We start from the raw sequence: 25876 nt of genomic DNA, 5'->3' as shown, positions 1-25876 counted from the left end.
TTTAAAGCTCCAGACTGCAGCAGCATCACGGGTGCCACGAGGGCAGGGGGCTGCAGGGGCTGCCTCTCTGCAGAGATCTGTGCAGCAGGGAGCTTTCCACCAGCACCACAAAACAGTCACCTGTTTTCTATGTAAAACAAGAGACAGAAGTTCTGGAGAGTGTCAGGGCTGCCTGTGCAGGAAGAGGCATCCACTGATACCACCTGATGTTGGATTTTTACAGTCTCAGTGACAACACCCACCTACAAGAACAGATGCAAAGGTGGAAAAAAGAAAAAGGAGCCCTTTTTAATAGGATTTAGAGCAAAACCCTTTGGGACCAGATAACACCAGAACATGAGCAGTCCATTCCACACAGATCCACATGCAGTTCCATCGAATCCTGGAGCATTTCCCAGGATTGCAGCACGGGGGACACAGGAGCCACCACTTGCTCTCCCTCAATCCCAGGCAACACATCCAAGGCTTCACTGACCTCTCTGGACTGAGGATTTAGGATAGCACTTGCCTGAAGAGCCTGAGAACAAGGAGTTTTCCAGGGACCAGGAATTATGCAGACTTAAAAGGAACTCTGAAAAGCAGGGAAGTAAGTACCTTATTTGCATAAGGAGTTAGATATGCATCTTCTCACAAAATCATGTATTCTTTTGATCTCAGTGCCTCCTGGGCAGAAAGGAGAGCTGCAAATCCTCAACAACAGCAAAACACGATGGGTAACTGCTGCTCAGACCCAGAGAAAACAAAATACCTACAACACCCCTGACAAGTATTGTTACTGTCAGAGCCAACAGTGCCAGGCAAGAAGCCAGACTGATAAAAAGGTTAAAATATTGGAATTAAAGTTCTTACTGATGCTTTCATACTCAGTGACTTGCTTTGGTGCCATCTAGTGCCACACAGCAAGGTTCTGCGTGGGGATGGCACCTAAAAACAGGTTCAGATCTGCAAGAGGGCTGCAGGAATTCCATCATCTCCACATTCCCAAGGGAGCAGTCAGGTCTGGTGGAATTGCTGAGATCTGAACCGTTTTGCCAGTTTTCCTATCAAAACTTGTAAGCAGAAAGTGAAGCACAGAAAAATTATTGCATTTGCATACTGGTAAAAGAGAGCCCAGTCTGGAGCACAGCCTTACAAACAGGTATTGGCAAAATCCCTTTGAACAATGTCAAACACTGTGATGCCATCATGGCATAGGTGAGGTTCTGCAGGTTTGAGTGTCTCCCATGTGCTGGGTTCTGATGTGCTTTATTCAAATCATGAGAAAGAAACAGCAACTTGCCATTTCCACCCCAATCTGGGGGATGCATTAGGAAGTTATACGCATTTATCTCATAATTATGGATGCAGCTTTTTCCTTCAAGAATTGAGAGATGATAAATTTAAAAAAAATCCACTCTTTGTCATTCATCACTGAAATGAGTGGGGATGGGGCGATCAAGACCCTGACAGCAGAACCACTGTGCAGTACCTAGAGATTGGCCCTCAACATGCCTCAGCTCCTTTCAGAAAGTTCCTCTCCCTGCCAGGGAGGGGAAGGTGGGCTCTTCTGTTTTAATTTGACTTTTTTTTCCCCAGAACATCATCCTGGCACAGGCCCTGCCGTATCCTGGATCCACAGCTGCCAGTGGGACTCCTGAAGAGCATTTCCACTGAAAACCTACAGCAGCACAAAGGATGGGGTACAATTTGTCCTATGGAAAACTGCCAGGTAAAATAACAATGGAAATATAAGTGACTGAGAAGTGTTTACCCTGTTACTGTCAGTTCCTACCAACATTTAAAAGAAATAAGTCATTTCAGCGTGGGCCAGCCTGGTTTGCCTCACCAGCCAAGGTCAGAGCATAAACAACATGAAAAAAAATGTACTGTCATTTTATGACAGAGTTTGTAAGTCTGAAATTTTTCGCAAACATTTACACAAGAAATATTAGAATCCCCCAGAGACCGTGATTTTTAAGTGCATTTAAGTAAACTAAGTTTTAAATGAGCATTTTGATAAACCTGAGGAGTCCTTCCAGAGCCCTGTCTCCTGACAAACATCATCTCAGCTCACAAGTTGCATTCTGTCAGGAAAGCCAAGAGCTGACAACCTGCAGTTTTGATTCATGGCTCACCCGAGCAGCCTCCGGACTGCCCAGGGAGAGCCCGTTTTAAAGAGGACAGTTTTAAAATGGCCCCGTTTGTAAAGCAGCAGAAAAAGCTTTAAACTTGTTTTCCCTCCTTCCCCCAGACGATCACCTCAGCCCAGACAACAGCACCTCGCCCAACGCCAGCTCCCCTGGGAACTCCCCACACGACGAGTTCACCACCATCGTCCTGCCCGTGCTCTACCTTGTCATCTTCCTGGCCAGCCTCCTGCTGAACGGCCTAGCAGTGTGGATCTTCTTCCACATCAGAAATAAAACCAGTTTTATATTTTACCTCAAAAACATCGTGGTTGCAGACCTGCTCATGACACTGACGTTCCCGTTCAAGATCATCCAGGACTCGCAGCTGGGACCGTGGCACTTCAACTCCTTCCTGTGCCGCTACACCACGGTGCTGTTCTACGCCAACATGTACACCACCATCGTCTTCCTGGGGCTCATCAGCATCGACCGCTACCTGAAGGTGGTGAAGCCCTTTGGAGACTCCAGGATGTACAGCATCACCTTCACCAAGATCCTGTCGGCCTGCGTGTGGGTGGTGATGGCCTTCCTGGCACTGCCCAACCTCATCCTCACCAACGGCTACCCCACCAGGAGGAACATCGACGACTGCCTCAAGCTGAAGTCTCCCCTGGGGGTCAAGTGGCACTCGGCTGTCATCTACATCAACACCTGCATGTTCGTGGTGGTGCTGATAGTGCTGATAGGGTGTTACATTGCCATATCCAGGTACATTTACAAATCCAGCAAGCAGTTCATCAGCTCGTCCAGCCGAAAGCGGAAGCACAACCAGAGCATAAGGGTTGTCGTGGCTGTGTTTTTTACCTGCTTTCTGCCCTATCATTTGTGCCGAATACCCTTTACTTTTAGTCACCTGGACAAAATTTTAGATGACTCTGCCCATAAAATTTTGTATTACTGTAAGGAAATGACACTGTTCCTGTCCGCATGCAACGTCTGTCTGGATCCAATCATTTACTTTTTCATGTGCCGGTCGTTCTCGCGAAGGCTGTTCAGGAAATCCAACATGAGAACCAGGAGCGAGAGCATCAGGTCCCTGCAGAGCGTCAGGAGATCGGAGGTGCGCATCTACCACGAGTACACTGATGTCTGAGGGCACCCACAGAGACTCTGCTCACTTGTGAGATTGTTTGTATATCGTGTAAATAAAACGTCTCTTTGAGTATCTGACCATGGAAGCTCATTAAGGAATGTGCAGACATGTTCAGCTCTTCTGTGTCAGCTCACCCACATCCATCTCAAATCCCATCCCCACAGGGATCAGGCTCCCTCCAGGAAGGTTTGGGGCTGTTTTGGCAGGTAGGTTGGTTGGTTTAAAGGCCAACCTAAGGCTGCCTCAGCTCAGAAAATAACCCAGAGCTGCAGGAGGCTCCAGCCAGGATGGACAGGACACACTCTGGCCTCAGAGCAGGATCCAACAGGAGGGGTCAGCACCCCCAGGGTCCGGTGGATGGTGGCAGGTGAGCGGGAGGGGAGGAGGGGGCACAGGCCCTGGGGGTCCCTCGCTGTGCCTGGCACAGGGTGAGGCTCAGGCTGCCCAAACAGCAGCGTGGCAGCACCTCACCCAGGGTGTGAACCCTCTGAACCCAACAACATTCACACAGATCATTTTGTCCTGGACTCATCGGGGACTAAGCAGACTTGTTTAGATCAAAAGCTGATCAGACAAAAAATAACCAACTTAAAAAAGGCAGGTTGGCAGGAACAGGCAGGTGCCCTGAGCAATCCATGCTCACAGCCAGTCCTGGGCTGTAGTGCAGCTGCACAGGCAGGAGATGGCAACAGTCCATCAGCCAGTGCCTTACACAGATAAGGACTTTCCTTCAATACAGGAAAAAAGTGTTTGACAAGAAAACCCTGAAAATGAAGCACTCAAATAACAAGATTAAATTCTGCACAAGAACATCTTTGATGAAGTTTTCTGCTGAAACAAGGATTCTTTCTTCCTTTTTTTTTTTTTTTTTTTACAATGCTAGTTTAGGTTTAGATTTTGTTTTATGAATAATTAAAAAGCTGAAATGTAAGTATGATAATATTTGGATTAATGAAAGTATTATAAAACTACTTACATTGTCCAGGGGAGAACATTTCTGGAAAGGAGGACAGGATATTTTGGATATTTATCCTACTTTAAATAAAAATACTTTAAATGGCTAAAATACCACAGATAAACCCTGTTTCCTAATCAGCTCTGCAGAAAACTGTTCACACACACCCTCAAAGACTAGTTCTGGGACCAAATCTGCCATTTAGTACCCTAAGGAGTCCATGCACATACAAACTCATATTAAGAGAACCATTCTGGGGACTGGGTTTCATAGTTTAAATTCTCACGAGCACCAAATTGAATGGAATGATAATATTTAGTTCTGTACACAGACATTCCTAACCAAAGACTTTCCTCTTAGGTCTTATATGGTTAAAGTAAATCAAGACCAAGTTCTTCTGGTCTCCCTTTTACAGCTGTAAAGCACCAAGGGTTTATGGTTTGTTAAGTTGTGCCTGATAATTCCTGTGTTAAATTCACAGTGACCTTTTCCCAGGTCGAGGGTGGAATTCCCACACGATACCAGCAAAGCCCAAAGAGCCACTTCAGCGGAAAAATCCCTGTGTGTCCCTCGCCAGGGACACTAAGGGCAGGTGAGGAGGTGGAGAACAGGCATGCAGGGTCCAGGACCCACCCTGGCACAGCGTGGAGCTGATGGTGCAGCGCAGGGATGGCTGCAAAAACACCACCAGATGGGCACCCCCATCCCTCCAGCGGCTGTGTGCCCTCCTGACAGGATGCACACACCCCACCTTTCCCACTACACACTCATTTTTTTAGCTAAAGGATGGATTTACACAGGATTTCCTCCTAGGAGAGACAGTACTGCTGCTTCCTCATAAGAACTCTACACCAAAAAATCTATTACACAAAGCAACCACACTCGGGTGTTGGGGCCACGCCCTTCAAAGAACAGCCTGAAGAACAGTCCCCCCTTTCCAGGGGACTAAAGGGATAAAGCAATGGGTAGTTTCTGGGAAGTGTGGTCCCAGGAGTGGGGCATCCATATGAAATCTGGGAAGGGAAGACTCGGCCACACACTCCCAGCACACAGGCCAGCCAGGACCAGCCTGGGCTCTGCAGCCTGACAACTTGTATGCAGACAAGCCTTCACTGTAAAATCACCCAAAAGCAGTTTACTTTATCTGGACATGGTGTATCTGTGATAATCTCCCATCACTGGTTTGTGCACACACTCTCACACACAACAGCTCTTTGAAGATGCGGTTTGTGAAATATTTTCCCAGGGCTAAAAATGAATTATGCAACAACATCCCAATCCCCAAATACCAGATAACTATATTTAATTTGTCCAGATTTGACATGGAATTTTGGTCCTTAAAAGTCCATCTTGAAAGAAAAAGGTACAAGGAAGCTTGTAGGGAAAGTCTCGGGCCCCAGCCTACACTGTCATTTCAGAGCCACATCAGGGCAGACACAGATGTGAACTGTGGCTGTGCAGTCCCAGAGTACCATTTTTAACAGGAAACACAGTTTTCTGGCTGGAAGCACAACAGCAGATCTGACATAAGAATGTAAAGAACAATTCTTGAACAACTAAACAATTCATGGACACTTGGGATTTTTTCATTCAGTAAACTTGGCATTACAGTGTTTGAAATTCAAATTTAATTATATTTCACATACACTGATTGAATAGCCCAGGCAGAACTCTCCATGCCAGGGGGTTATTGTGGTAGAAGTGTGATTTGAACTCGTCCTCAGAGCCAGCTCCAGACCTCAACTGGTGCAGGACTTTTGTCACTACATACATTATACCCTCTACTTCTGGGGTTTCTCTAGAAATGACATTTCTTGTGGCTTTCCACCAGTGGAGTTTCACAGAAATCCTAAAAAAGGAAATTAAACCCACCCAAAGTTCTAAAAAAAAAAAAAAAATAAAAAAAAAAATATCTATCTCTGCAGTGGCCCTGACCAGGCTCTCCTGATGGATCAAGCAGAGGGAACCATAACCAGCGTGGGCACAACGGGCTCACCCAGCCAGGGAAGCCAGGCACTGGTGTTGGAAGCATCAAACAGGGAAAACAATGCAGAACTCAATATGTGACAGAGCCCATGGTGCAAACATGACAACAGGGTGGAGGTCTTGTGGCTTGTGTTACCCAGAAATGCTCTGTACAAACTGAGTCCACCACTCACCTAAATATATTCTGTACAATGCACCCACAAGGAACAGAAGATTGGACCACAATCCCACCCACAGCACTTTGCACAGTAGTAGTTAATAAGGTACAAAAAGTACCCCAGTTTTGCACCTGACTGGGGGATGAGAATTCGACAGGAAATTGCTGGGACAGTTCTCTGAGTTTGTCCTGCTCACCCTCCCCAGGAGAGACACTGCTTGGTAAGTGCTGCCAGATATTAAACCTGTGCTATTAAACTTGTGATTGCAATTGTGTTGATAGTGTTCCATAGAGCTACTCTGCAGTTAATGTATTTATCACCAGCAATCTAAAAGAACTGTATATGTTGCATTCAGTAACCTGTGCTATTGGTGACCTCGAGTGGCCCTTTTGAATGTGACCAGACCTGCAGTTCACAGACCATTCATCCACCTGCTGTCACACCTAGTTTTGTTCTTGCAGCATTAAACTGACAGTCACAGGATTGCCAAGGATAAATTATTGCAGAGTTACAAGTGTGCACCGACCCAGGAAGGGATAGAACAGGCCCAGAAATGTTGGAAGGATGAGAACAAATATATTAGAGCAAATAAAACAGTGTATAAATCAGTTGAAAATAGAAAGAAGAAAACATAAAGGAGTTATCTGTGCAGTTTTGGGAGCTTGTTTATCTTGTGAAAAAAAGGAAATCAGAAGTTCTCCATTTCCTGAAAAGGTTACAGATGTAGAATATCAGACTCTGAAGTCAGAAATGAGGTAGTTAAAACATCATTGCCTTTCAAGAAAGAGACATGGGAGAAATTGAAAAATTATATAGATATTCTTCTAAATCAAAATGAGCAACTAGAAATACTACTGTCTGTGGCTGAAAGACAAGAAGAACAGCTGCAGGAAAGGCTAGGTAAATTACTTGATCAAATCCCACATGAAGCACTCTCTAACCCAGACCAGCACAGCCTCATCCCTCAGCACCCTGCTGCACCTTGTGCCCCCCAAAAGGCAGAACATCTGCTCCAGGAGTGGCAGTGGTGCCATCTGAACACAGATACAGGCCTGGTGAGTGAGTTCCAGACAGATCCTTGTAAGGCACCAGAAGGCTGTTCCACAAGGATGCACAGACATCCACTCATCAGCCAAACAAAACTGAGCAGAAAAGCTTTGCTGGCAGGTTTGGCAGGGTAAAAACCCCAACCAGAAGTCCTACAATACTTTTGTAATTAGCCAGCCTTCTAGGGGGATTATCCTAGTAAAATATTTGTCTTGTTCATCCTGCTTTTCCCAAAGCTTGGCCACCAACCCAATAGGATCTGTGATTTCCCGTTCAGCAGGGCTGGAAGCACTGCCAGCTCTGTTAGCAGGTCTGCCAATGGCCCAGGTAACACCCCCAGGCACAGGTATCACTCACACCTGGCTGTGCCAGAACCTGTCAGCCCCACTCCTGCCAGCAAAGGCTGCAGAGCTGCCACCCCACGTGTGAAGAACCAAATCACCCCCAACCCTTTTGTCACCAGACATGCTCTGACACACTGGCAGTGTTCTCCCTCTCAGGCTCTGGGACAGCAGTCCATCAGCAGGACCATACAAAAGGATTTGTTTCATAGGCCCTGAGCTCAGACAAAGCATTAAAAGGTTTCTCTTACTAAAACAACCAGCAGAAGGGAATTTTGGATTTTGGAGGAAGAAGCAGACTTGTATGGCTGAAGGTAAAATGTCTTATCAGTTTGTTCTTAAGCCACCAAAAGTACATGGTACAGAACAGGGTCTTCTGGCAACCCCCCTCACTGCTTGCTTTCTAAACCTTTGGAAACAGCAGCAGTATCTTTAGATCCTTAAACACTCAGTTTTGGCTGGCATTTTGGAAAAATCCCATGTTTGTATAACAGAGCGAGCCCACGGTTTGCCCTGGTGGCCAGAGCCATTCCAGCAGGGTGAAGCTGTACACAGAGCTGAGGAGCCCCACCCGCCCCTTAAGCTCTTAATCCTCTGCCCTGGACAACTGCTTATTTCTCACTGCAAAAAATTATCTGTGCTGCAATGTTTAATCCATCACAGGACGGCAGCTGACACTGGCAAACACTGCACTGCCCCTTCCTCTGGGGCTCCCCACGCTGCTCAGAGCGCACCCTTCCCTTCCTCACTGCAGGCAGCACTCTGACTGACACACTTGGGTTTAGTTCAACAATTCTGAAAAAGTTTCAACCAAGAATGCCATTTTAAACCAAAAAGCACAGCCATACTATAGGAAATCCTACAACAACAGAATTTCAAAATATAAAGGATGAACATCTAAAGCATAAGCTACTCACATACACACACACAACTTTTGATCAACTCCACTGCCAACAGTCTGTCCAGACAATGCACTGTTGAAATCAGGTATCCAGCTTGAGAGTACATGAAGTGTTTTGTTTCATTTGTATTTGGGTTGTGTTTCAAGTAAAAGGATTGTCATCAGAAAAACCAAACTATAACAAAAATTGAAAAATAATATGTCAGATGAAAGCACAGTGTGAGGGAGACAGGCAACATCCCCATCAGGCCAGGCAAGGGATGGCTGTTTACAGCCCCGGACATTTAACATGGAAAGGTGCATTTCAAGCTTTTCCTCCTCTACCTCAATGCATTAACACACACAAAGTTGTGTTCTTCACACACCATTCAAAGCAAACACCATTATCTGTATTTCCTCCTGGGCAATGAAGTTGGTGAGTTACAGAGTTGCTGCAAGCCTAATCAGCAGGGTCCCATGGCCCATTCAGAGACCCCAACTCCATTTATTTCAAAATAGCCTGGGTTCCACACTGGGTTCCACTTGTTTTGCAAGGCACAGAAAACAATGCTGGACTGTGCCAGAACTAAATACCAACTTCTGACTTTAACCTAAAGAAATTTCCCCTCTAGGAAGAAGGAACGTACCCTTCTGCTCAGGGGCAGGCTGTGCCCAGCAGCTGCCCCGACCCTTCATCCCGGGCAGGCAACACCATTACATAAGCAGAGCCAAACACAAATTGTTCTAAAAACATCTCACAAAATGTCAGTGGGAATTGTTCTGGAAGTCACGGGACCAGGCACAGCAACCAGGACTGACAGGAAGGCATGCAGAGAAGGGGCACAAGATTTCCCTGGAGTGTCGGCTCCGGTGTTTGCTGCGCCCCTGGAAAGCCAGCCAGCCTTCCCAGCACAAACCTGAGCCCCTGGAAAGCCAGCCAGCCTTCCCAGCACAAACCTAAGCCCTGGAGAGCCAGCCAGCCTTCCCAGCACAAACCTGAGCCCCTGGAAAGCCAGCCAGCCTTCCCAGCACAAACCTGAGCCCTGGAGAGCCAGCCAGCCTTCCCAGCACAAACCTGAGCCCCTGGAAAGCCAGCCAGCCTTCCCAGCACAAACCTGAGCCCCTGGAAAGCCAGCCAGCCTTCCCAGCACAAACCTGAGCCCCTGGAAAGCCAGCCAGCCTTCCCAGCACAAACCTGAGCCCCTGGAAAGCCAGCCAGCCTTCCCAGCACAAACCTGAGCCCCCCATAAAGCAACTGCTGGGAATCCACTGCAGCACATGCTGACGTCGATCCAAGTTACTCAGGTAAATGAGTGACATCACATTCTAAAGAAGCCATGAATACGGCACTGGTGGTGTTTTCCTCAGAGGAACAACGTCAGCACAATGGGGCAGTTTGTTCAACATTCCCACCCCCCAGCCCCAGCAGGGCTCCCATGCAGCAGCCCCAGGAGCGCTCACCCCCGCAGTGCTCGCTGCCAGAGCTCCAGCACAAAGCCAGGCAGAGGCAGCAGGGATGTGCCCGAGCTGTCCCACGGCTCAGAGGAGCAGCCAGCCCAGCCACACAGGTTACCAGGGCTGACAAGAACAAGAGGCCACACTTTCTGTCTCGGAGCATTCTCTGGTTTTTCCTGGGCGGAGAGTGCAGCAGGGGGAGGCATAGAAAAGAACATCCAAACCGCTACGATCCAAACTGATTTATCTACTTTACAACTTCCCAGCCCCATTTCCAGGTGGCACAAGAGCAACTCAGAATCTGATCTAAAACCCTGGGAAAGGAACTGGGTATCAGAGACCACTGAGAACCTCTTTTAAGCCAGGTGGAATTTTCCAAGTCAGACTCCCCATTCAAATCCAGTTTTTCAAACAGGGAATAATAAACAGGCAATCAAACCCCAAAGATGTACCACACATGGATGTCACCCCAGCAGAGGCCAGCCCTGCAGCGACACATTTACCATATTAGACCACAGCAAAGGCCACTTCCATCACACAGAGGCTGGCAGTCTGACTTAAAGTGTTGGTTGCAGGGTCAAGTCATGATTTTTCTGATGAATCAGCAAAAAAGCATAATCAGCTCTTGGCTAAATTCTCAGACACTTGAAATAATGGCAAGAACTTCTGAATGTTTCAGTTATTTTCTCCAAATTTCACTAAGTCTCTGAACAATGACCTTCAACAGAAGTGCCCATGGGAGGGAAAGATTCCATCAAGGTTGGGGGACAATTCTGCTTTGCCAGAAGTTCCTCTTACCCTTTATTTTATATTCCTCTTTCAAACTCAGTTGTCTTGGCCAAACTGCACTTCTCTTCCTTTCCTGCAAGGATTCCATCTGGACACAACTGGAACATTGCTTATTTTAATTTTAGGCTTAGATGAGGAAGCTGTTGGAAAAAGTTTGTTGTAGGTCACACTCTGAAAGCTGACCCTGGTCCCAAAAGGGATATTGAGGCTTCTGCTGCTGTTTCTGGGGAAAGGAAGCACAGAAATAAAAAAAAAAAAAAAAAAAGTCAAAGTTTTGGGGTTTTTAGAATTAATTACAAACTCTGTCTCAGAGGGCCAAAGGTTTTTAAAGCCAAAGCCTTACCTGACCTATTCCTCTTGTCCTCACTTCAAGAAATGACCATGGGGTGGACAGAAAGAGATGGAAAATTTGGCTGACTGGTGCCTTCTGGGGAAGACCTGAGAAGCCTCGTGCACTGTCCTGCCTGACCCATAAACCAACAACCAAATCCATCACCCCAAAGCCATGAACTGACCACCACAGCTCGAGTTGGGAGTCTCAGAAATGAGAGAGGGGCAAGAGTGCTCACAAAAACGTACAGACAGTTTTACCTCTCAAGATATCCCCCATTGCACTGAGAGATTCAATGAAATTGGGGGGAAGGAAGGAACTGGAGGTTCAGGCTGACACGCACTGGCCCTGAGGGAAGGACTTCACACGACATCAACACATCACAGAAGGTACATTCATTTCTTTGTGCCTTTGGGCCCTCCTTGTATACAGATAAATCCTCACAAAAGGAATGCCCATGAGGAATTGTATATTTACTGGAGGGTTTGGGTAACACACTGTCAAGTAGAGCTCAAGTCATGCACTAGATGTTTATCAGCTCTAAGATACACAATTTACATATTTCATTTATTTTAAAATAAACATTCAAATTTCAATTTCTCTCCCCCAACCTCAGCTCCCTCTCAGAATATACTCCTTTCCCACATCCACAAAGATATTAGCTTTTCTATTACCACACATTTTCACTAATTCTGTGCTTGATTTCAAAGCCTGCCAGTAAACCTATGGGAGGAATAGAAAAGGAGGAAGCCAGGCAGGTGAGTAGGATTAAAAGAAAAAAAAAAAAAAAAAAAAAAGAAGAAGAAGAGGAAAAAAAGCAGCCAAACACCAAAGACCCATCAGGTATCCCCAGCATCCATCTCCCACTCTGAGCACGCCCTGGGCAGGCACCACGCAAGCCCGTGGCTCCAGTTCAGAGCCCTCCCATGCACGGAGCAGCAGTCCCGGGGCAGGATGCGTCACAGGAAAGGTCGCAGCCAGCCCTGGGAACAGTTTAGGAAAAGCAGGCTCCAGCCGCGCAGTTGGGACGCTCCCTGCTGTCGGTGCCAGCTGCACTTGTGTCCCTCCCGGCCGCCGCTCAGCGTCCCCGGCCCGGCCCGGGCAGCGGCAGCTCCCGGAGCCCGGCACCAGCTGGGAGGGCAGGGCACGGCCCCCCAGCCCTTCCCCTTCCTGCTCCGAAATCCCCCGCCCGGGCGGGAGCGCCGATCTGCCCCGATCCCCCGGGGCGGGAGCGCCGAGCCCGGCACAGCCTCCGCGGGAGCGCGCACGGGGCCGGGGCCGGGACAGGGACCGGGACAGGGACAGGGACCGGGACCTGGCATTCCCAGGCTGCAGCTTCCCGGCCCTTTTTCGTGCCAGGGCAGCTGCGAAGGGCTCGTCCTGTCCGTCTGTCCGTGTGTCGCAGCTGAGGAGGAACCACAGGCGCCATCCCGCACTTCTGTCCAGGTGAGACCCTGCCCTCCATCACCTGCTCCTGCCCCCCGCCAACGCTCTCAATTAACTGCCGCTGCGATTTTATTGCTTAAATTGGCAAATAAGGTGAACATCCATACTTTCTGCAAACCACTCGCAACTCAGAGCACAAAGCAGCAGCTGTAACTAACTACAGAAAGCTGTACAGAAACTGCTCCACACCTGTGGGGCTGAGCCAGCACAGATGGAGGACACACAGGCAAGGATTCCTCTTCTCTGTCTTAAGAAAAGTATCTTTTCTTAGCAACTACTTTTGTTTTAATTTACGACTGACGAAATGTAACTATATAAAACTCATAGTTTAAAACATCAGAAATAGAATTTAAAGTAAAATATTTAAATGACAAATTTTACCATTAAAATAGAATATTAAAGGGAACAATTTCTTTATCTGAAACACATTTTACTACTTTTAAAAATCTAGTTTTAGGACAACAAAATTACTGATTATTAAAATGTTTTATTGACCTAGTGCCCTGATTTTAGCTAGGGAAGAGTGAATTTTCTCCCAGTAGCTGGTACACAGCCGCGTTTGGGTTTGGGATGAGAACAATCCTGATGGTTTAGCTGTTGCTGAGCAGGGCTTGCACCAAGTCAAGGACTTTCCTGCTTCTCATGCCCTGCCAGCACAGAGGGGCATAAGGAGCTGGGGTGGGCACTGCCAGGACAGCTGACCCACCACTTGTTTTTCTTGGGGTTTATTTATCTCTCTCTTGGTTATTATTCTTCTTTTCATTACAATCTTTTTGTCATTATATTTCAGTTCTTAAACTGTTTTTATCTGATCCTAACATTTCCCCTCGTATCCACCACTCCGACATGGTAATTTGGAGATAGGAAGGATCTCCGTGGGGAAATTTTGAGGCTTAATTAAAAAAATTAATATTTAAGCTAGATCTGAAAATGATACTACATGCAAAGAGCTCAAAGCATTGTCTGAGTTTCCATGTGAGTATCAGGGTTTGCACAGAGACTTCACAGTGTAACCTTTTAATGCTAAAAGCTTATGGGGTCAGAATAATGCAGACCCTTGTCTAAAAAATCAGAAACAAAAAGGGAATGAAAAATTTAGCTTATCAGAAAAATGAAGCTGTTGAATTTCAGATTTCAAGAGAGCACAGGGACTGCTAGACAGTAAAGAGAAATGAAACAATTACTGGAGGGTTTTGCAAGACAGAAATACAACTCTGCCCTTGAGGTGTCCAGACGCTGTGGCCAAAGGAGCCCGCGCTGCCCTTGAGAGCTTTAACAGGAAATACACCCCCTTATCTGCACTGCTGCATGTACCTGTAGATCTGCACTGCTGCATGTACCTGTAGATCTGCACTGCTGCATGTACCTGTACACACTGCTCTGTGCACCTGCAGATCTGCTCTGCTCTGTGCACCTGCAGATCTGCTCTGCTCTGTGCACCTGCAGATCTGCTCTGCTCTGTGCACCTGCTGGCTCTCCTGCCATGTCCTTCAGAACACGTGCCAGGAGAACATCCCCTATGATCCAGCCAATGCAATACCTGCGGTCACCGACTGCTGCCTCCTCACTACAGCATCCTGGATTTTGCCTTTTTGGATTCAAAGTGATCTGTTAATGTGTATAGAGTTGTTCACACTTCTGCTCTTCCCCTTAGTAACTGCAGCTGCAGACAGGACACACCCACAGTGTCACCAGGCTGGCAGGGCCACAGCCACAGTGACATTCCCAGGACACACATCCATTCTCAGCTGCTGTCAGAGGGGACACGGTCCTCACCAGCACCCCGAGGAGCAGCTGAGGAGAGACACGGCTCGCTCGGCCCTCTGTCCTTACACATCAGCCCCGAGGGGTCTGGAAGGCACAGCAGTGAGGAACTGAGGCACTGCAGAGGTTACACTGCACTGACTGACCCCCCTCCCCAGAGCCATGCAGAAAGGGAGCACCAGCACCACGTCTGGTGCCAGTGTAGTTACTCCCTTACTGCTTCCTGCAGTGGGAACACGACTTTATTTCTTCATCCTAATTCATCCTTCGTCATCCTAATTCCACTCTTCATCTCATTTCCCTCCACTACATTCTGTGACAAACTGAGCGGCTCCACCTGGCACCCGCCCCACAGGCTGCCAGGCAGGGCTCCTCTGTGGGGATGCAGAGAAGGGTCAGAGCAGCCCTGAGCAAGCACAGACTGAGAAGTGTCCCAGTGCCTGGGGGAGAGGGTTCCCCTCAGCCAGCCCCAGACACCCAGCCAGGCACGTGGGAGCGGGGACAGCACCCACAGCACAGCACAGCTCCCGGGCCCTGCCTGTGCTCCTGAGCCTTGCCCCTTCTGAGACCCCCAGGGAGACCCACAGCAGCTTTCTCACTGGATTGCACCAGCATGGCCAGCACTGCAAGCTTGCCCAGTACCCACATTCCCACCACACTAGAGAGAAAATCTTAAACCAAGGTTCTTCTTTTAGCACACTCAGCACAATTTGCAATAGCTGCGGTGTGTGTTGTGCTTCCTCCATCTCTAGCTTCCTCCTAACATCAGAGGTACCATCAGGCACGATCATCTGCCCTGATTAACTCCATTTCGAAGTTCAAAAAAGATTTCTGGTGAAATTCACCACTGTCACCAGTTCCTAATTGCATTGCTTATTTATTTATCAAGCAGCTGCATTCATTTCCATAAATAGCTCAGATGTGCACTTGGTACTACAGAATCTTTGGTAAATTCAGGGAAAATAAAAGAAACACAACTTGTAAAGATTATTCCTACATTCAGTAAATCAGCCATGAACTTTGAAAATTGACAGCTAAGTTCAAGAATTGCCTTAATGCTACTGGAGACAGTCAGGGGACAGTGCAAGAGTCTGAGCTCAGAGGGGACTGAGCACTTCTAATGGTTTATGCTACTTCCCTTTTTGTGTGTTTTGCCAAGACAACACCATTTGCAAGCTGAGGAAGTTCAAAGCTTTTCTATATTTTACCAAATCAATCTCGTTCATCCAGTGAATCAAGTTTGCTGGTTCACACAACAAGTCGACATTATTTACACAAATCAATACACTTCATGCTGGCCCAGGTGTTCTGGGCCAAGAACTGCTGCTCGAGTACAAAAGGCTGTTTGTGACACCCGTCCCAAAAGCTGGCACTAACGTGTGCCCTCTGCCTCCCACCAGCAGCAGCCACAGGAGCCACCCTGTGGGCTAACGGGGACAGGCCAGTGATGGGAGAGTGCTCCCTGCCCCCTGAACCACTCACAGCAGCAGGACAAGGCCTTCCAGAAAGAGCCAAGTGTGTGGCGAGGTGACAAAGAGAGCAGGTAACACTGACCATGAACCTAACTGCTGCAAGGGGCCACAGGGGCCTCCAGCCTTACCCATGCAGTGAGGGCTGAGGTTGGGTATGACCTCAACCTCGTGAGCTCCATGGCTCTGCCCCCAACAGTTCCCAAGTCCTGACAGGTCTGAAGCCTTGGCTGAATGCTGATTCTGAGGTGGTCTAAGCAAGTGTTGCACTGCAGGAGCCCCTCAGCACCGTGGGGTCACACTGTCCTGTGTCACAATAAAAGACTGTCTTCCTGTCTCTCCCACAGGACTCACAGTGAGAGCAGAGGCCCCGTGCCCAAGAATGGACAGTGCTCTAGACCCTTAGCAAAGCTCCACAGCAGGCAAGGCAGAAAAGGTAAGGACTTGCAATGATACAGAAAGATGTGCAGAGTCTGGCTGGGACTGTGGCTGCCTCTCAACAACAGACATTGCTAAATGTGCTGGTATCGAACGTAAAATTTGCCTGGGGTGTCCTCCATGCTGCACAGACACAACAGACTTTACAAAGACTTCATATCCACATCTCTAATGACACAGTTCTGAAATAATCTCAGCACAAAACATATTAAATGGCTTAGGAAGTTCATTAAGTATCTGCTTCCAAATCCAAGCATAGAAAGACCCACCTACGGGTTCCTCACTTTAGAAAACCCTACAGAGCAGGAACAAGTTCTAAACACACCACATGCAGAGAGAGGATCCTGCTGAGACAGTCTGGCAAGAGGAAAAGAACAGGGACACAGCAGAAAGAATAATTTTTAAACACAGTGTGTTACTATTTAAATAAAAAATGCCATTTGCTATTGGTGCCTTTTCAGGAGGTCCTTCTAATTTCAGCAGTATCACCCCAAATTGGACTCATGCCCAGGAAAGAGGCAGCCCAGGGCTGGAAGGCAATGGGTTAAAGTCAAACAGAGAAGCAAATGGATCCTCTGTTCAAAGCAGCAGCATGCCCTTGAACATCACCAGACAGTGAGTGAAGTGGCACCACTTGGAAAAATACTCTGCCCCACTGCTGGGAGCCGTGGTGTGGGAACGTGGTCATTTCTGAGAGGCAGGCCACGTTTATTTGGAAGCAAGAGTAGAAAACTTACAGTAACTAACAGAAAGCTCAGCATCACTCTGTCCTACTGAGATACTGTTTCTCTGCTTCTAGGAACGAAGGCGCTGTAGGATGTTCAACACCAGCACAAACTCCTCGGGAAACAACTGCAGCCCCCGCACAGCAGTGACCACGACAGTCATTCCACTGCTCTACTCCTTCATCTTCCTCACGGGGCTCTCCCTGAACGCCCTGGCAGGCTGGGTCTTCCTGCACGTTTCCAGCACAAAGAGTTTTATTGTCTATCTCAAAAACATCGCCGTGGCCGATCTCCTCATGAGCCTGACGTTTCCTTTCAAAATCCTGGCTGATTCAGAGATTGCACCTCCGGAGCTCAACCTGTTTGTGTGCAGATACTCTGCAGTCATGTTCTACATGAACATGTACATTGGGATCACCTTTTTCGGCCTCATAGGGTTTGACAGATACTACAAAATTGTAAAACCTTTGTTCACCTCCTTTGTTCACACAGTGAACTACAGCAAGGTGGTCTCTATAATCATATGGCTGTCGTTAATGCTTATATCATTTCCAAATATGATTCTAACTAATGAAATCACTAAAGACAATTATTCCAGAAAATGTATAGGTCTTAAAAGTGAGCTTGGCAGACAGTGGCACACAGCGACAACTTATATTTGCACAGGGATTTTCTGGGTTGTTTTTGTTCTGCTAATCATATTTTACACTGCTATATCCAAAAAAATATACAGCTCTTACAAAAAATTCCGAAGGAGCTCAGACACGGCCAAGAGAAAAACCAGCCGGAATATATTCAGCATCATGTTTGTGTTTGTCATTTGCTTTGTGCCCTACCACCTCTGCAGGACCCCATACACCCTGAGCCAGACCAGCTCCCAGTTCACCTGCCAGTCCCAAAAATCACTGTACTATGCCAAGGAGTTCACTCTGGTGCTGTCTGCTGCGAACATCTGCCTTGACCCCATTATTTATTTCTTCCTCTGCCTCCCCTTTAAAGAAAAGCTGTATCAAAAACTGCATCTCAAGCTGAAAGCTTCGAGTGAGGTTGAAATTTCTAAGTCCAGAAGATCAAATACACTTCGGGAAAGTATAAACATCTTGTAGTTTCAGGTCTGTACAACTGTGCACGTTTCAGGAAGTCATTCACGAATGCAAATGTCCCAAAGAAACACAACAGATGAGAACCAGCAACAAACAAAAGAGGTTTCAACACAAAACACCAAGTGCTCTTTCTCTGTATATAACCATTATTGCATGTGCCAATGTATTCACTATGTGCTGTTTCACTGACGCTGTGATTGCATTAGGATGTGACACAACCCACCTGGATCTTCAAAACACAGAGAGGAGTACCTGGAATGGCATGTTCTAGAGCTCCAGGCCATAGGTCTCTGAAACGATCATCCAAAAGACCCAAAACCAAACCAATTTTCTGCTGTTTCTCACAAAGCCAGGCACGACACACGACAACCACCAGAGCAGCCTGACAGCCCTGGGAACACCCAACAGCTCCCCCTCGAGCAGGCAGAGCCCTCGCAGGCAGCACGAGGATGGGCAGCACCAGTCTCTCAGACTTGGCCTCCACCAGCCCAACCAAGGGGACCCAGACTGTGCTGGGAATCTCACTCGTGTATCTCCTGGGTCACAGAGCAAAGGGTTGGTGGCAATGCACAGCTTAAGGAAGGATTCTATGACAACAACTGGTGGGGGGGAAGATGACAAATAAAATAAATTTAAAAAGAAAAAATCAAAAAACCACACAGCAAATCCTCACAGGTACATACAAAGCCTGAAATATCTTTGGTTATATATATATACACACATATAAACATATAGAAGTTTTCTTAAGGGACATATTCTATAAAATTAAGAACTAAACATAACTATTTGTCACCCTTGGGCAAAAAATGTCAGAATATTTCTATAAGATGTGATGTTCAATCTAAGCAAGGGTTTCAAGAGGATCCTTCTATAAAGTAAGGAGCACAGTTACACTGTACAGTCTTCCTCAGGACTTCCCTGAACTAACATGAACACAAACACATCCACACCAAACTGCAGAAACTCTGCTGGTGCAGGAAGAGGCAAGAACATCACAGAGCCGTCTGTGAACACACAGGTACCACTGTCTAGAAAATCCAGGTGCATTTAAATCCAGAAAGAATGGTTCGTTGGTTTTCCCATGCTTTTGACACAGTGATAAAGCATTTCTGTCTGTACCAAGGTAGCAGCTGGAAGCCACCAATCTGCTCTGTACAAATATAATATCTTTTATAATTGTATTTTTCAGTGCGGTTTTTTTTTTTTAATTGATTTTATCATCGTACAGGGAAAACCCACCAGGGCATAAAGTCTCCACTAAAGCTTTCAGGCAGCAGCTCTGGAGGCTGAATGCTTTCATTTTACTTAACAAAGAAACTACAGGAAGAGAAATAACATGTGCTTCACCCTTCTGTCACTGTGTTTCATTTTAGTCCTAACAGATAAGAGTGAAAAATTTTCAAACATCTGGTCCTTGCACCTTCTCCAAGACCAGGGTAACTTCTCTTGGCCCGAGATCACTGGTCTGCAGCAGCAGGATTCCACCATCCCACAGGACTGTATTCCAGCTAAAGGTCTGGACACCTCTGCTGGGTTCACACACACCTTTGTGAAGCAAATCCACCTCCACGTGTTTCTCACTTGCCTGGAGAGCAGGACCAGCACCCCAGCCTGGGTGTTCACTGGACTGCAGGGGCTGGGGGTCCCCAGCCCAAACCTGCCCACAGGGACTACAGGACAAGGCTGTGTTCTGGTTGTGTTTGTTAAGAAAATACATAAAAGATTATTTATGTGGTTCTTTCAGAGCTCCCCAACTCCATTAAACAGACTCTGAAGGCTCTGCCCTCTAAACAAGGGAGCCAACCTGCTGGGAAAGGGAATCTGGTGCTTTGTGGAAGATCTTTTGTCATTTATGGCAAAAACATTCAGTTCCCTGCATGGCAGGGCTTGGTATTTATTTGCCTACGTAAATCTACATAATTGTGGCCGCGAAAGATCACTGGCATAGGCAGATGAAAACTCTTCCCCAATATATATTTGAATAACTTTTTAATTGCTTTGCAAGCTTTGAAAACATTATTTATATTGCTTCCTCACCCCAGCAGATCACTGATATTAGAACAACAAGAACCTACATGCAGGCACCAGGGAAAGGGTGGTGATCAACACCCTTGTTCAAAGGAATGCTACATATAATTCACTTTGAAAAACTCCTCCTCCAAGAGCTTCACTAGTCAAGAAACGCTCCTGTGCCCCTGCTCCTGCTACAAACCACCCTGTGAGTGACAAGTCCCAAATAAGACCAGTGTCAAACCAAGCCCGTGCTCCATCTCCCCAGCCTTGCTCCTCACTTCGCTGGATGAACTGAAGCCAATTTTTTTCAGCACTGGGTAAATTAATCCTTTCACATCTTTCCCAGCACATCATGTCTCAGACACCCCAAGCCAGCTCCTCACACACCCGGGTAACTCATATTCACATATCTGTTCTCCTCCTAAAACACCTCTACGGAAAGGGCAGACCATTTCACACTAAAGGTTTACCCAACTATCACATACTTTGTTTAGACCTGGAAGTTTCCCGAGTTGTAAACTGACTACTGAAAAGGGGAGAACAACAAAGACACAGAGACAGAAGCAACTAACACTGCTGCAGTTTGGGTTTAAAAAAAACCCTATAAGTATGGCAAGATCAGCTTTGCATAAGCAGAACACCATAAAATGAGCCCATGTTTGCTCACAACTGGACATGGGATCATGCCGGATCACGACGTTTTGCAAACATTTTGACAAATATGGTCTGAACTTTCAGCTTATGACTAAACATAAAACCAGACATTCTTCATCTGTTCCTTCCCAAAGCTCTGGTACAGGGTCTGTAAATTCCTGTGGATTCTCAACTGCAACCAAGTGCCACCAGTTAGAGTTTCAGTGTCGCTGTCAGTCCCTCACCCCCAGCATGGTGTCAGACCTTTTCCCATGGCATACCAAAAATAAATAAAAATATTTCCCCTACTTCCCTAATGTGCCATTTTTATTTTTAATGGTGCTTGGTAAATGTCCAAAGGTTTAGAATATTAATTGAGATCAACAGAATCCCTATATGCCTTAAAATCCACAAATTAGAGTGGAACTCTAAAGCAAACACTCGCGAGATTCCCAAAACCTGGAATTTCATGCAGGTATATCACAATGAGCGAGGACCAACTACATTGCAAAATCCTGATTCCAGACAGATTTTAAATGTAAAATATATGGAGGAGGGGAGGCAGGGTGCAACAGAGTTTCAGATTTATAAAAACAAAAGCAAAGAAACAGCCACTGATGTCACACACTCACAGCTCCACGTCAGGGATCTGGGACTGAGCAGATGAACTTTTGGGAACCACACAACAAAGTCCACACACTGAGGTTGACCCAGCCACACATCTCATGACCATTACATATGTAAACACATGATAAACATTTAAACCTTCAGGCCTGAAAGCAGCAGGACACACTGCACAGGGCAATGCCAGGGGGTCAGCCAGGCCACAGCTCCAGCCTCCATCCCGGACAGCTCCTGTCCCTGGCACCTACAGATCGAACACCTCTGACCATCTGCCCTCCACAAAAGCTTAATGGGAATCACACAGACCTCTGAGACTGGCCCAGCACCACGCCTGACCCGGCTGTTCCCCAGCCCATTCCCCACCCACCAGTGCCCGTGGGCAGCAGGGTGGGTGTCGGGGCACAGCCTCGCCTGCCGCTCCCCAGGAACAGGAAAGAGAGGGCCCGGGGCTGTTCCGTGAGCACTTAGTGAGCACTTACGTCTTTCTGTCCCACTCTTTCGGTAACTTCCACGTGATTTAGCCATTTGAACTCTGGGTTAAACTGCGTCAGTCGCCTCATTTAAAAACCACAGCCACGTTTTCAGATCCCCGCAGAGGCAGCCGGAGGAGAAGGTCGCACCACCGGGCTGGGGGAGCGGTCGCTGCGACACATCAGACCTTTGCAGACCGATGCCCAGGAGAGCCCAGGCCACAGGGACAGGTACGTGGGTTCGGTCTCTGTTTCAGCCCGTTTCGATGCCATGGATGTTCAGTCAGAGAGCCGGCTGTGCCACACGCACGGGGCCGGGCTCGGGCTCAGCAAACCAGCCTGGCTGCCGGTGCCAGTGTCCCCGGGCGGAGCCACGCTGTGCCCGCGGGGGTCCGCTCCGGCAGCCCCTCGGGGCTCGGTGTGCCGGAGGCTCCGATCCAGCAGCCCCCCTCGGGGCTCGGTGTGCCGGGGGCTCCGGTCCAGCCCCTCGGGGCTCGGTGTGCCGGGGGCTCCGGTCCGGCAGCCCCTCGGGGCTCGGTGTGCCGGGGGCTCCGGTCCGGCAGCCCCTCGGGGCTCGGTGTGCCGGGGGCTCCTCGCCCAGGACGGGACGAGCCGGGCTGCACCGAGGGCAGGGCAGGAGCTCCAGTGCCCGGGGAGCAGCGAGCCCAGCACCGCCTGCCCTCTCCTCACCACACACACCACGCTCCATTCCACCCAGGTACCTGTGCTCAGCACAACAGAGGCCTGCAGAAAGCCAGGAGTAAACTGCTTCCTCCCCCTTTCAAACCACTGGAGTATCTGCAATCGTTTTGCTTTACAAATTTTGCATACATATTTTACAGCAGAAATCATACGTGCAGTTGCAGTAGCTCTCTTATATTGTGTATTAAAATTAGAAACAATATAAAGAAATAGAATTGTTGCATTCTGATGCTACTCAAGACATAAACGTATTGGTTTTCATTCCAAGAAATTCGAAGGAACAGCTTTTCCCACAGCCATTCTATGCAGCAGCCTGCAGTGTGGCAATCAAACAAGCCCCTCAGTCATAGAGTCATATATTTAGTTGAAATAGGACCAATATTTTTTACTTTTCTTCCCTTTAATTTCTAGTGAAGCCTACAAAGGTAGTGAGCAACATTACTTATTATCTGCTTCTTTCAAAATGTGCTTTTCCTAAAAGTTTCATAAAAACATACAATTAATTTGTTCAAGTGGGAAGAGAGAGCAGTGTGCAAACCTCAGGACTGATCAGAACCGTTTGCTCACCCATTAGACATACCCATATTGGTCTGCCAGTGCACTCACTCAGAACTCCCAACACATTCTTATAGAACAAGGCTGGTACAAAGATTACTTTTTTATAGGCATAGTTTCAATCCTTAAAAAAAAAAAAGTTATGAAGTTTTAGCATTATTAACTAGATGCTTAAATAGATTCAAACCTTTTTCTCTGGCACCTTGGCTGAGGGCAAGTGTCGAACCAAACCCTCCCAGAAAGGCTACTCTAGAGGAAAAGCTGCTCAGAAGGCTCAGGAACAAATCCTAATATATTCCTAAGTCTTCCAACATGAGAACCAAGCCCTCCTGAGTATCTGGGAAGCAGCATGAAGAGCAAGAAAAATATTTCTTCCTAATTGCATTTTTCCTTGAGATTAATCAAGCAAAATTCTAAGAGAATAACAACTGTCTCTTAGGAAAGGCAGATGTCATTGATGTCCTCTCAGTTCTTTTCGTAGGTCCTTGATACCTCAAGTCAGCAAAGCCAACTCACACAGGAGTTTACAATGTCAAGCAATATTTCAGAATGCCATATCTATGAAGACATGGAACCTTTTACCTATTTTTACTACTTGATTTTTCTTATGGGAATTATTGGAAGCTTTTTTGCACTGTGGGCATTCACACAGAAGCATCAGAAACACAAGCCTATGAACATCTACTTAATCAACCTCCTCACTGCAGATTTCTTATTAACTTTGACTTTGCCAATGAAGATTATTGTTGACCTAGGAATTGCGTCCTGGAATCTGAGAATATTCCACTGCCAAGTTACAGCCTGTTTCATCTATCTGAACATGTATTTATCAATCATATTTTTGGGATTTGTGAGCATGGATCGCTGCCTGCAGTTGATGCACAGCTCTAAGATCTACCGCATCCAGGAGCCGGGGTTTGCCAAGACACTGTCCGTGGTCGTGTGGCTCATGATTCTCCTCATAACCGTGCCTAACATGGCTATTCCCATACAACACATCGAGGAGAGGCCCGGCGCAGGATGCATCGACTTCAAAACCAAGTTTGGGAGAGACTGGCACGTGTTCACTAACTTCATATGCACAGCGATATTCCTGAATTTCTCAGCCGTGATCCTGATCTCCAACTTCCTCGTTGTCAGGCAGCTCTACCGCCACAAGTACAGCGAGAGCTACGGCAGCGTGAGGACGGCGCTGACCCACATCCTGCTGGTGACGGCCGGGTACCTGCTCTGCTTCGTGCCCTACCACGCCGTGCGCATCCCCTACACGCTGAGCCAGAGGGACGCCACGGCCAGCTGCCCCCTCAGGCGGGCCCTCTTCAAAGCCAAGGAGTGCACCCTGCTGTTTGCAGTCTCAAACCTCTGCTTTGACCCCATTCTCTATTACCACCTTTCCAAATCCTTCCGGCTGAAGTTCACAGAGGCGTTTGCAGCCCCCAAGCAGACAAAGGCGCTCACAGACGTGGAGCTGCAGCACAGCAGTGAACAGCAGGTACACGGCCCCAGCTCTCAAACATGGGCACAGAGTGAGCCCACCAGCAGCAGTGAACAGCAGATACACCTCCCCAGCTCTCAAACACGGGCACAGAGTGAGCCCACCAGCAGCAGTGAACAGCAGATACACCTCCCCAGCTCTCAAACACGGGCACAGAGTGAGCCCACCAGCAGCAGTGACAGCTGCTCGGTGACTGTGCGCGCAGACACCGCGGGTAACACCGCGGGTAACGACGCTCCTGACGATTCGTGAGCCCGAGCAGAAGGAAAATACTTGATCAATAAATGCCCATGGCTGTGTTCCACACTCACACAGGGGGTCTGAGCTCACAGAGCCTTCCACTCTGCTCAGTGAGCAGTGGTGACCCACCAGGGATCATCAGCAATGTGTAACAACACGTGTTCAGACTCAAACATACTTTAGAATTATTTATGGCAAACACCTGAACTCACCTTTTCTAAGTTAAATATTGTGTATTTAGTATATTAAATGACTTGGTGCAATCAAGTGAAGAAATTACTGAATGGAAGTTCTTCAGCTGCCAAGTTTTTTTCACACACATGATTAACCCAAAAGCATTTCAGAGGGCATTATTTACTCCAGACAGGGATTTTAAACTGCACTGATTAAAAATTATTGTATCTGCCTATATCATACCTGCAGTTTTTATACATAAATTTCTTATTCTTACCAAGTTCCATTGCCTCTCCTTGCTGCTGCTTCAGTGAATAGGAAAAAACCTAACATGTTATTATAGAAAATTCAAGCAAGTTTTAAAACAAAGATAGAGTATAAGTATCCAGCTTGTTCTCTTTGCTTGTTTTCTGTTCATAAAAATTTATAAAACAGCAGCTAAGTTTATTAATATTCTGATATATATTTACTTCCAAAACTTATGCATATGCACAATAATCAATAATCAATTTAAAAATCAATTTGCACTGGCAAAATCCAGCTACTTAGATTAGCTCCATCTGCAAATCAAAACTATTTCAGAAACAAAACCAAATTATCTTTTTTCTAATCCTTGAGAAAAAAAAAAAACATGATTCATATTTTGCTCAAAGCAAGCATTCAAAATGGTTCATTCGGTATTTTCATAACAATTCTCCTGCAATAAATCACAACCCAAACTTTGTGGGCTAAGAAATTTAAAGGAAAGAAAACTGGAATTATCACATGATACTCACATGAAGCTTCATGGACTGAAAGGACTTGATATTGTTAAAAAATTGT

At 47.0% G+C, this 25876-nt stretch overlaps 4 protein-coding genes across 7 annotated transcripts in view; 3 read left to right on the top strand and 1 right to left on the bottom strand.

Annotated features, from left to right (window-relative positions):
* MED12L (mediator complex subunit 12L) overlaps positions 1 to 25876 on the bottom strand; it is a 99625-nt gene that overhangs the window by 48782 nt on the left and 24967 nt on the right. The gene's annotated exons all lie outside the window — the stretch shown is intronic.
* Positions 1579 to 3261, top strand: GPR87 (G protein-coupled receptor 87). Its single transcript, XM_051782011.1, has 2 exons — positions 1579 to 1708; positions 2231 to 3261. Exons 1-2 carry the CDS (start codon positions 1675 to 1677, stop codon positions 3259 to 3261), a joined length of 1065 nt encoding a protein of 354 aa, XP_051637971.1. The 5' UTR covers positions 1579 to 1674.
* Positions 12238 to 19317, top strand: P2RY14 (purinergic receptor P2Y14). Its single transcript, XM_051782013.1, has 3 exons — positions 12238 to 12649; positions 16230 to 16318; positions 17120 to 19317. The coding sequence occupies exon 3, from the start codon at positions 17138 to 17140 to the stop codon at positions 18149 to 18151; it is 1014 nt and encodes a 337-aa protein (XP_051637973.1). The 5' UTR covers positions 12238 to 12649; positions 16230 to 16318; positions 17120 to 17137; the 3' UTR covers positions 18152 to 19317.
* On the top strand, positions 21811 to 25548 carry GPR171 (G protein-coupled receptor 171). 3 transcript variants are annotated; one of them, XM_051782006.1, is made up of 3 exons: positions 21811 to 22119; positions 23627 to 24637; positions 24764 to 25548. In XM_051782006.1, exons 2-3 carry the CDS (start codon positions 23675 to 23677, stop codon positions 24890 to 24892), a joined length of 1092 nt encoding a protein of 363 aa, XP_051637966.1. In that variant the 5' UTR covers positions 21811 to 22119; positions 23627 to 23674; the 3' UTR covers positions 24893 to 25548. The 3 variants fall into 3 exon arrangements, with proteins under 3 accessions (XP_051637966.1, XP_051637965.1, XP_051637963.1); XM_051782005.1 differs by having other exon boundaries at positions 24701 to 25548; XM_051782003.1 differs by having other exon boundaries at positions 21816 to 22119; positions 23627 to 25548.

This window comes from Manacus candei, unplaced genomic scaffold, assembly GCF_025592945.1.
Source record: "Manacus candei isolate 608988 ecotype Guabito, Panama unplaced genomic scaffold, ASM2559294v1 h1tg000015l, whole genome shotgun sequence".
NCBI classification, from domain to species: Eukaryota; Metazoa; Chordata; class Aves; order Passeriformes; family Pipridae; genus Manacus; species Manacus candei.
The sequence above is the reverse complement of the archived record's forward strand: the minus strand, read 5'-3'. Positions and strand labels throughout refer to the sequence as shown.